The following is a 12,491-nucleotide window of genomic DNA, read 5'->3' as shown; positions in this document are numbered from 1 at the left end:
AAGACCTGGCATCAGTCCAGGGGGATCTGGCTCCTAAGCAAATATTCACAATTTTAAAAAGAATGACTCAGTGCAACACTATAAAAACAACTGCATGTTGGCACTTATGTTTAGAAATTACTAGTTGTCTATGCTGATTTGAGTTTAATACTTCATTCTAAAAGGCCTAACACAGTAATTTTTAAATACTTGTTGAATATAAAAGAAGTAATGTAGAAAAATAGTATATAGCAATATCCACACCTGTATGTTTTGTGAATAAAACAATGCATATTAATTTGTTATAAATTTTTAGAGTTATAAAAAAATTAGCAGCTTTTAATTTTTTTTTCACCAAGTAATCATTGAGTGCTTTCTATAGTTGTTTAGTTGAACCAACACACCTCTGATAAATGGGATATGCTGATATACAATGAAGTCTACTTATACATTTAAAGCATATAAATCCAACTCTGTCTGCTCTGGAAGAATACTGTTCAGGGAAAAAAGAGGGTAGGGTGAATGCAAGTAACAAACAGAAAGAGGAGAAGCAATGTAATTAATACGGTGTGGTTGATTTCACCCAGATTTCTTCTCAGTGCTTATGCTAGGTGAACATGATATAGAAGAGTTGAGTCGGCTGTTCCCTCAGATAGATTGTATTCCTCTAGTGTGAGTCTCTTGATGTATGGAGCCTGAATCTAGGTTTTATGATCTAGAATATAATTTTTATGCTGCATGACGTCTAAATGAAGCTATTCTTACCTAGGGCTCCAGCAATGACAAAGTGCTTAGTTCTTACTGACTGAAGGGACATCAAGGAATATTCAAGAAGCACATCACAAAGGAACTTCTGATTACACACGATTTTCACCTCACCTTCTTTAAGTCTCAAATCTCAAACTCAGACCTCCCTAGATCACCCTATTCAAAATTTCTGATCATAGTCTCGACCCTCCCACTATACACTTAGAATTATTCTTTCTCTGTGCTATTTTTATTTTTTTACATTGCTTTCAGCACCTTCAAATGCATTATATAATTTGCTTATTTACTTAGCTTATTGATTTTTAAGTATGCCCTCACCAATTGCAAGCTCCGTGCAGGAATATTTTTTTGTTTGGTTAAAGGATATATTCCAAGGACCTAGAATGGAGCCTGGCTGCTAGAGGGGACTTAGTCATATTTTTTGAATGAAAGCGTGAATAAATTTTCAAAGTGATGCCCTTGGAACATTACCACTGGATAAGATGTGACTCCATTAAATGTTAATAAGCACTCGTGGCAGATAATCATGTTTTTAAACATGATAGGTGTTTTTAAACAATGTTCTTATCTACAAGTTTTCTTTAATGTAATGGGAAAAAATATAGTCCATAAGAATATCTGGAATATATAACTCAATTTTTAAAATTAAATGTTTTTTAATTTGTAAAAACAAATAGAATTATCTGAGATAAGTAAATATAAATACATGAAGCATTTGGGGGGGAGTCACTTTTTTCTAATAAATGCCAGAGAGCATTCATACATGATCAGAAGAAGTACTGAATTTAAGAAGATAGAAGTAATAAATAAAAGCAGAAAAGAAATTTTAATAAACTACAGTATATTAGCAGCATGATGAGAAAGCCTAATTGATATTCAATTCTTAGAATGGGGCTTAATCCATAGGCAGACATAATATATTAGCACAGCACAAAAAACACTTCTGCTCTATCTAATAAAACAATTACAGTAAAAACTAATCATTCTTATTCCTAACATGAATACAGCATGATGAACTATTTTCATATTTTTTAGGACTGTGGGCAAACTAACTGTGCCAGGAGCATCACCAAAATTAAATCTGAGAAAAGTACCAGGGATTGTGAAATACACAGATAATTGCATTGAAAAGTTTTTCAAAGTGTACATTCATGATGCAAATAATATTATTTTCCTCATGTATAAGTAGAAAACTGTATTTATAAAGCAAATCTCATCATTTGGAAAGTGTGTTAAAATATTTGAAAAAACAAACAGTGGTATGAGCATCCATTAATAAACTGATTTATGCTTTATTCATACATGACTGAGACAAAATATGTGATACCACAGTTCAGTCCATTTTCTGTAGCCAAATTGAAACCTCTAATGATATTTAAACTAACAATAATTAATAATTTAATATTTAATCAAATACCTGATAACGTCAGAAGTCTTAAAGAAAACACTGCGAGTTCAAGCCTAAAAACGGCTTCTAATTAAATATAAGTGTAAATCACATGCTAATGAAAGGAAGAAACTGCTTTATCCAAAACTTTAGTGCATTTGTGGCTCAGAAATTTTTAAATCCTGTGAATATTCTGTGTCAATTTCAGGCATTATCTGAAAAGAAAAGCTACACTTAAAGTCACATTTTCAAAAACAACCTTCTTCAGGACATAAAATGGAAGTTTAAAAAAAGCTGTCCATAAAGATGGCAAATTAATGAAAGTATCTGAATTTCTCACTGTCAGAAAATAAGATCATTATAATGTTTTGATTATTCACTCTCAAATATTGTAATCAAAACGCGATTTGTAGTAGTTCAAGCTATAAAATATTTACAGACAGCATATATACTATATTGAAACATCTGTTTATACATTTGATGTAATTAGATAAAAAACTTCCCTACCCTTCAATGTAATCTTGGAATGGGCAGCAATGCTACTTGACTACATCTATTCGTCTTCTTTCCTGTTTTAATAACACAGTGACACCTAAGAAATTATTCTTTGATCTTTCAATAAACTAAACCTGTGCAGACAGAGGAACGTGGAAGAGGTTAAACTGACATTGATTATTTAAGACACATTCATCATTTATTTAACCATCTCCCTCATCACAAAAACTATGGTGTTTATAGGCCTGTGCTGAGTGAGACACTCTGAATTTTTTTTTTTTTAAGTCTTGCCATGTGCATTAGAAGTCAGAGCACATTGTAAACTAACATTAGTTTCACGCCTCCTGACAAATCTGCTGCAGGATAAAAGTAGTTTATTGTACAAATCTTTAAACTTATTCATGGCAGTGAATTTTTAATAGATTTTATTATAATTAATGTTTTCTGGGGATCCTATTTCTTAACTTAAGCAAAATGTGTAGCAACAGTTATTTTCCCAAGGAAATTATATTAATGATGACATGTAGTGTCATATATTCTGATACTCATACCAATAGAATATGGTCCATAATAATCTGTAAAGAACAATTTGTGGCTAATGCTGGCAGCTTTAAGAAGAAAACAAAAGAGTATAAGAAACATCCATAATGTACAAGATTTCCATGAGATATTTCTTGTTTTTGAATAAACACAATTTGCAAGTTATAAATAGATACATATGTGTATACAATATTTTTGAAAGTTAAAATAAGGTGAAACTATATTTCCTGAGGGTGAAACAGAACAAAACACCATAAACTGAAGAAAAAATGATTACTATTGCATATAAAATATTTTAAAAATTACAAATAAATATTCAAAATATATCCTGGTCATGGGAGAAATTGTACTATTTATGAATTGTATATTTCCAGTTATGTAATTCATCATACTGAAAGTGTTTTACTTATTTTTGATTTGTTTAAGTATTTCCATCCCCAGTTTTTCACATGCAAGTTGCCCTAAAGTTTAGTATTACAGTTATATCTAGTTACTTTCATAAGTTTTTACATGCATATTTTAGAAATTTAATTTGTTCATACGAAGGGGATTCTTTAGAGACTCATTGTCAAAAAGGTATTATTCTTGAAACTTAATTCAATACAGTAAGATGCATTAAACTATCACTGTAACACATGAAACAAGCTAGGAACAATGAAGATTTAATGAGGATTAACAATTACCATGGCTTCGTTTTAAATTTTTATTTTCATGCTTAGAGAACTAAATGGCTTTGATATAAGAAATATTGTAGAAATTAGTAAATTATGAGGCATGGATAGGCAAATACATAAGAGGCTGCTGGTAACTATGGTGTTAGAATAACTATCCACAGATTAGTCATTTCCCCAGAGGTGTCATTCATTCCTCAGTAACCAGTTCTCACAAGCAATCACTAATAGTGTCACATAAAATTGATGGTGTTACATAAAAGTCTTACATTTTATATTTATATTGCCACTTAAAAAGTTAGAATTCTATCTCTCAAACATTGCTTCTTTAAATTGAATAAAATTGAAAATTTGCATCCAAATGTATATTTGTTTTCCCTTTTCCAAACACATTACTTAAAATAAAAGACTAGACTCTCAACAAAGGTCATGTAGTAGTAAAATGTGACTTCGTTTTTCTGAAATTCAGTTAACTTATTTAAAAATTTTGGGCCTCGAAGTAAGTGGATTCTAATTTAACTTGTAGTCCCTGTGTTGTATGACGTTATATTGGAATAAGATTTAATGAAAATTATGATCTTATTACTCATATTTAACTAACTATCTTGCAGATTTACAGATACAAACGTTGTTATTTGTAAAACATGTATTGGGTTTATATCCTAAGGACTAGCATATAAATATTTTTATTAAAAAATTTTTAGGCAGGGGGTGGTGGCTCACACCTGTAGTCCCAGAACTTTTGGAGGCTGAGGCGTGTGGATCATTTGAGGTAAGGAGTTCAAGACTAACCTGACCCACATGATGAAACCCTGTCTCTCCTAAAAATACAAACATTAGCTGGCAGTGGTGGTGGGTGCTTGGAATCCCAGTTACTTGGGATGGTGAGGCAGGAGAATCGCTTGAACCCAGGAGACAGAGCTTGCAGTGAGCCGAGATCACGCCACTGCACTCCAGCCTGGGCAACAGAGTGAGACTCCGTCTCAAATAACAAACAAACAAACAAACAAAAACAAGTTTTTAGACAGGGAAAAAAAACCCCACAAAAGACCAATATTGAATTACTTGTGGTAAATCCTCTTTAAGTACCATAAAGTTATTTCTTTTTAAAATTATAAATTAACATAAGTTAAATAATATACAACACTGCTAGAAGAATTTCAGTCACAAAATTGAGATCGAGAATTTAGATATCTAGAATAAATACATCTTAAAATAAGTGTAATACAATAATGTTTAATTCATAGCTTTTAGTGTTGTTTTTAATTAAAAAAACAAGGTATATAAACACTTAAAAACAATTTGTGCAGTAATTCAAAGCTTTGGTTTATTTCCTAAAAGGGAACAGTAGTTTTACATTAAATAATATAGCTTGCACGGCAACACAAAAGTAGCATCCAAGTTTGCTATTTAACATAATGAGAACACGCAGATAAACATATAATTTATCATTATTCATCATCATAAAACTTAAAATTATCTCTATTTTATTTCTGGTTATCAGTAAAGAGCTAAAAATAATAATAAATATATCTAAGTAGAAGAGGGGGTCATCATACATGTTAGCTACAAGATCAAATTACTTTATTTTTTCATCAAAAGGAAGTCTAAAGTCATGAACTTAGTCAAAATGCAAATTTCTTAGCTGTGTTTAAGAAAAAAATGGGTATTTATACCAATGTTTTCCCAAATAATCCAATGTTACTAGATGTAACTGTATTAAAACATATTTTACAATCCTATTTTGACAGTTCAACAAGTATTTCGCACTAACAAAAAAACACTTTCCATTAAATTACTTTCTGCTGCCTGCACTGAAGCCCTAGAACTAAAAAATTATTTTAAATGTTTCTTCAAAGTTGTTTTTGCTTTTACGTGTCTGCATATAAAAATGATGTGCTTCACCTTTGGTGATTACAAACATAGTAACTTTATTAAACTGTTAATAAATAAATATTTTCTCAAAAATAAATTGCCCTAGTTTTCTAATGCATATCTTCTACATGTCTGCAAATTCACTAATTCAAAAGACTGTAACAAAATTGTTGGTTTAAAAAAATTGATAAGACATTGGTATGCTAGTTGGTGCCTGTAATTATCTTTTTTAGTTCCAGAAGGTAATTGTGAATTGTTTAAGAGCAAAAGATGAATGGTGCACCACTAAATCCTGTTAAATCAATGCATGGACACAGCAGCCGCAGAGGTAAATAAACTGTGGAAGTCTGAATACCAAAAACGAAGATAAAAATGATTTTACAGAGCTACTTACATCATAGCCTAGTAGTTCAGTCTGTGTGGATTTATCTACTCTTGAATCAAATGCCTTCTGTAAATGCCGAACTTTTCCCTGCAATATGAAAAAAAAAAAAAACAAAACAACATATTGTTGGTGAGGTGTGTACTTCTATACTAACATTCTCCACTTATTAAAATTTGATTAGTGTATAATTCATGTTCTTCTCTGTGCATACGCTTTGCTATGTCAGTGCTCTTAAAATTAGCTTAAATATTTAGAGCTTTAATTTTTAGCTCACAACTGTCCCACCTTAAGCATCTTTTCTTCCACTCTAGGCATCACTGAGTCAGAACCACAGTTTAACAGTGGAGTCACAATGTGCTTAAATCCAAGACAAAATGCCCATGCTTTGTTTCCTGTTATCTTTTTAAAATAACTTAGTTGCAATTATTTTGCTGATCCAGTTTCGGAGCATTTATATTTGAAACAAAAAATATTCTTAATAAATGACCCAATGGATTCCATTCAGTTTGTTTTAATTTTTTATGCTTCTTCTTTCCAAAAACCTCTACACATTTAGGAACGTCTACTTCAAGAGACTGACACTAATCCAACCCTGTGATAACTAGGGAAGGGAAGTAATACATGAAGGAGGTTGGGATTTCATATTTCAAATGAAAAACTACGATTTCTGAGTAAACTAATTTGACTGTGCTTCTTTCTGGGACCTTCCCTTCTCATTCCTGAATGTGTCACTTAAAATGAGATCTTGAGTTTAATTATTACGTGATGTATTTACTAAGTGCCTCTCACAGCTGAGAGTGTTGTACTCGCATGATCACATTTTATCTTCAAATATTTACTATAAATACCACTCATGTTAAATAAAAGCAATACAGTTTAGGAAGTTTAAGTAACTTGAGACAGTTTTCAAAGAAATTCGTGGGATTCCATGGGATTGTGTTTTCCACTTGCTTTAAAGCAGAACGTCTATCATTTTCTTTTCTTTTGAATGGTTAATAGTTATATAAAACCCAAATGATAAAGGACTGTGATTTAATTTTTCCTTTCCCAGGATTGAAAATGGTGATCAAGAACCTCACTCTCAAGAATTCCAGTTACACAAAATTCTTCCATCCTCACCTCCCTTCCTGTTCCCTCTCCTTCCTTCTCCTTTTCCCCTACCTCCCTATTCCCTCACACTTTCCTTCATTGCTGCTTGGTATTTTTAAGATTATCTGAGATGTTTATCAAAGTACGTACATAATTTAGGTAAATATAATTTAGTTTAACTTACTGAAATATGGAAAGAAATATTTTATGTTCTATTAATGTCTCATCACTTCTGACTTTCCTAATCACAAAACATCTAGTTCTGCTAGTCAGAGAAAAATTCGATGCAGATTAGATCATGCAGGAAGATGTTACATCAGTGAGGTAGAAGTTTTTAATTTTTTGAAAAAGATAAGTAGAAATGTGGCTGCATTTTCCAAACCAAATTTCAAATAAGAAAAAACAAATTGTATTCATCTAGACATATTGATTGGGATGAAGAAAAGAATACAGAGAGGTAGTAATAGGTAAAGGAGCAATAATGTTGTCCATCATTGAAAAGTTGTTCAGGAAAGTTTGATTATCTACTTTTGAGATAGATTGGAATCATAAGTATGTGAAAAGTAAATTTTGTTGCAAATCTGTAATTATATAAACTTCTGTGTATAAATTAGAGTCTATGCACTCATGTATAGAGCAGGGGAAAATAGCTGCCAAATGCTTCCATTATGCCACAGCTCACATTTCTATTTCAAGGGCTTTCATCTTGAGGATAGGAGTTGGACAGTGTTGGTAACTTCTGGATTACTGGTTTGAGTTATAAGACTTAGAAAATTCAAATAATGATAAATAAAATTCCAAACAATTTTATTAACCAATATACTAACCAAAACAAGAGCAAACAAATGAACAAAAACTTCAAGTAAGAGTTATCTTTGGAAATTAAACAAAACACAGACATTTCCCAGTAATATCATTGTCACTCCCTCTTGTAGGCATTAATTACAACAAATGATGTATTTGAATTGTTTATTATGGTATGCACATGTGTGCCATACTCAAATGTAGTGAATAAAATCTAAGTTTCCTATAGACTTAGGTACAAAGAATTAAGAATTAAATATTTCTAGCATAATAGAAGGCCATAAACATATGAAAGTTTATGACAAATGTCTATCACATACAATTAGAAGATTAAAGAAAGAATACATAGCTTTTGGGAGATGATTCTTAATGGAGCTCCTGCATTTCTAAATGGTAGATGGAAATTTATAGATTGATAAATTTAATATGTATAAAAAGTTTTATAGATAATTAAACAGAAAATGTACCACAAAAGTAGCTATTACTAGAGGGTAGAATTGCAGACAGTTTTGATTTCTTATGCAATAAATTTATATTAATTTCATAAATATAGATATTTTATCAGAGATATAGAAATAAAGTATCATCATGTATTTTCAATTTCATATTGATTTGATATAATGATTAAATTCTTTTTTTTTTTTTTTGAGACGGAGTCTCGCTCTGTCACCCAGGCTGGAGTGCAGTGGTGTGATCTGGGCTCACTGCAAGCTCCGCCTCCTGGGTTCACGCCATTCTCCTGCCTCAGCCTCCCAAGTAGCTGGGACTACAGGCACCCACCACCATGCTTGGCTAATTTTTTTTGTACTTTTAGTAGAGACAGGGTTTCATCGTGTTAGCCAGGATAGTCTTGATCTCCTGACCTTGTGATCCGCCTGCCTCAGCCTCCCAAAGTGCTGGGATTACAGGCGTGAGCCACCACGCCCGGCCAATGATTAAATTCTTGATTAAAATTATCTTCAGTTTATTTCAATATAGAGAAATTTCACCTTCATGATAGGAATATATTTGGATTTTATAATTTTTTATTAAATGCATATTATGGTAATTGCTTAGGGCAGAGGGAACACTAAGGGAAAAAAAGAAAATATATCCCTTTCTATGAAGACACTTCCAGTGTGTGTCAGAAAAATAGGACAATCAGCATTCTATAGGAAACGTATAGTCACCACGGAGAGAGCCGGAGGTGTGTATGTATGGAAACGGTAGAAGCTACTGACATCCCAGCTAAGACCAGAAAAACGAATTACTATTAGCCAATTTGAAGTGGAACTGAGTGATATGGAACCTAAGAAGGCAATAGTATTTGCAAATATTTAGAAGTCAGAGAGACCATGACAAAGATATGCATAAACAACTACTACTTCAAAATTGCCTAAAGGGAGTCAATTAAAGGGACAATGTGAGGAATGAGATTAGAGTGGTAACTCAAGTTTATGCCAGAAAGGATAGAATGCTATGTCAAAAGATTTGAGAGTCAGCTCAATTTTCAAAATATGATTTTATAATTAAAGGCCATAAAATATTTTAACTAAATGAGGATGAAACTTATTTAAATACATCCTTCACTTTATATTGTACATAAAAAGGGATATATATGTATGCATCCATACAGAAGGAAGCAATATAGAGAAGAGAAACTGTGGAAGTGTGCTGAGCTTTGACCACCAATGAATTTACACCTGTGATTTAAGGTGGCTCTCTTTCAGTATTCTCCCATGTAAGGAGACATTGTCATTCCTTCTTCTAACCTCTCTCAGAGGGATAGTGAAGAATAAAAACAACTCAATTTGTAGTAGATAAATTTTATAAATAAATCTATGCCCCTGACAAAATACCCAATTGTCTTTAAGTTTCCTTTCCAAGCAATGACAAAATACACCCTTTATTTTTTTCACATTTATGATTAATAAAACATGTGTGCTTAGAAAAAGCAAAAAGGGCTAGCATATTATGTAAAAAGGTAAAACTAAAATGAGACGAAAGTGACAGATTTTGTGATTTACATTTATTGTTAAATTTCCATGTAATCTGAGTCCTGAATATGTGTAGGTTTTGAGTTATATAATACTGTTATATGAATTAAAAATATGTTTTTCTTCTTTAAGTTTCCAAGTTATTTCATCTGAGATTAAAAGTAATAAGTGACATTTGTATAATAAAAGTCAGTAACATAAATAAATATATATAAACCTAATAAAATATATAAACTTACTAAGGGTACTTAACTGTACTCACATTCCCTTTCCTTCTGTAAGCGTTAACAATTTAATTATTATTACTAACAATAGATGCCATTAGTAGAATGTAGGTTATATGCCAGGCACTGTATCAAGTAATGCATATATATATGAATCCTCTCCAGAATATACAAAAGCTGTGTTTTTGTTCCTTTTATAAAAAACAGCAAACTGATACTTTGGTAATATCAGTTGCTAAATATCACACAAGATAGTAAGTGGAGCAGCCCAGAAGAAAACCTTTTTTACTGGTCTCTGGACCCTAGTACAGTGTCTCTACAGAGATACTGTAACTCTTTTAAAAAGCTTACAAATAGTGTTGCTGCCTCCACATCACATATTCAAGGAAATATATCAAATATGTATTTTTATACTTGTTGCACAGCTAGTAATTACAGATGGAAATAAAACTATTTTTGGTGTCCACCTTGTCTATATTTTCTTGCAGATTCAATATTAGCCCCCTTTTTTTTTAAACTGTGGAAACAATTTAAGATTACTTAAGATTACTTAAGATTTACCAATCTACAGGAAATACCAATGTATTTTCTGTAAAAGCACAATTCCACAGAATGCCTACTAATATAAATATCATCAGCAATGCATTTTGGAGCATATGTTTGGAATAAAATGATAAAGTCAACATAGAGTTAAACACAAAATTGGAAGCAAGATGTCAAACAAACAAAAACTAAATGTTGAAAAGGCATGAAATCCTTTTGATAGCAATGATATTATCAGTTCAAGCAGAGTAATATAAAAATATATTCTGTTTAAACTGTTAAAATCATTTCTTGGATATGTGTACTCTGTGTGTGTGTGTGTTGTGTGTGTATGTGTGTATTTAACACATTGGATATTCATAGAATCTGACTCCATGACATATCATGTCTATATAAAAAGGCTGGTTCCTAATTTTTAGGCTTTTAAAATTTAGTTTTATTACTAAAAATATATATCTCTTTAATGAGCATGAAAGATATAATAGGTACCACTAATATATCCATGTTTTTGCATTTGGATGTGCACATACTCAAGTACACGTGGCTGAGGAAGCACTAAAGAGGAGGAAATGTGATAGAAATCAAAACCAAGACAAAGCCATGGGAAAGCCAGTACAACTGGTTTTTAAAATGAAGTCTCTAGTGACTAGGGATATTTAATGTCTTTTACTCCAGCTATTCAGTGCAGTAAAACAAGCTGAAAGAAAAATATTCAATAATCCCAAAAAAAAGTCCAATTTCTCTTACATGTCTATTTGAATATCCTACATAAAAGTTGATGAAATTTATCAACAAGATGAAAAAGAGATAAACTTCTAAAAACTTGACCATGATGGCCTATGTGTAGTAGTTTGCTTTAGAATCTATAATAAAAAGAAATGTACACACATTAATTAATACAATTAATGATACTGGTATAGAAAATATATATGATAGTGATTACATACTTACTGAATATGTACCTTGAGGCTGAAGGAAAGAGAAAATGTTTATGTTGCTATCCAAAATTTGCAAAAGAAAGTTTGACAAAAGACAGGTATAAGCTAGAAAAAGATTTTTTTAATGTAAAAGGAACACAAAGTCTGCTTAAAATAGTATACTAAATTTAGATCCTAAGCCATGAATCTAAAGGTAAAGCTTATGGAAAGAGAAATATTCTAGAAAAACTGACACGGTAAAAGAGGGGAAAAGCTAACTTTTAAAACTGAAAAGTAACATAATTCAACATGAGAAAATTCACAGCCTTCTGAGACAAGTTTAAACTAAAAATTAGGTGGAACAAAGAGAATTTGACCATCATCTTATAACGGACTTCAATGTCAATAATAAAAGATTATTTAAATAAAATAAAAGCAAGAGAGACAGAGAGAGAATCATAAGGATTGCTTAATGATGCCAAGGCCAAACGTGAGCTCAAGAATGAAAATGCAACATTATACAGATCACATTGATCATTGTCACCCACCTTTAATGAGGGCATATCACTGAAGACATCAGTAGAATTTTCAAGAAACACAGCCAAGCAAATAAAACCTCCTCTCATAGAACATAAAATTTCTAGGAGCTATCAAGGAGACACTAAACTTTATTAATATTAATTTTTTTGTTGTAGAAAAACTGCTAACATGAAAAAAAAAGGGAGACTTCTAAAAAGAACTCTTATACAATCATTACCCAGTTTCAACAATGGATATTGGAATTAAATAAGAACAAAGGCTGGCTCTCTCCACGTTGCTAAGTTCCTGCAGAGAATGC

General features: G+C 31.5%; 1 protein-coding gene across 1 annotated transcript in view; it reads right to left on the bottom strand.

Annotated features, from left to right (window-relative positions):
- The window catches only part of CCSER1 (coiled-coil serine rich protein 1), an 870,293-nt gene that overhangs the window by 15,416 nt on the left and 842,386 nt on the right, over nucleotides 1-12,491 (bottom strand). Inside the window, exon 9 of the mRNA XM_033214831.1 lies at nucleotides 6,110-6,187. Within this exon, the coding sequence (XP_033070722.1) occupies nucleotides 6,110-6,187 (78 nt within the window). The remainder of the gene's footprint in view (nucleotides 1-6,109; nucleotides 6,188-12,491) is intronic.

Source organism: Trachypithecus francoisi, unplaced genomic scaffold, assembly GCF_009764315.1.
Source record: "Trachypithecus francoisi isolate TF-2019V2 unplaced genomic scaffold, Tfra_2.0 Lachesis_group1, whole genome shotgun sequence".
Classification (NCBI taxonomy): domain Eukaryota; kingdom Metazoa; phylum Chordata; class Mammalia; order Primates; family Cercopithecidae; genus Trachypithecus; species Trachypithecus francoisi.
The sequence above is the reverse complement of the archived record's forward strand: the minus strand, read 5'-3'. Positions and strand labels throughout refer to the sequence as shown.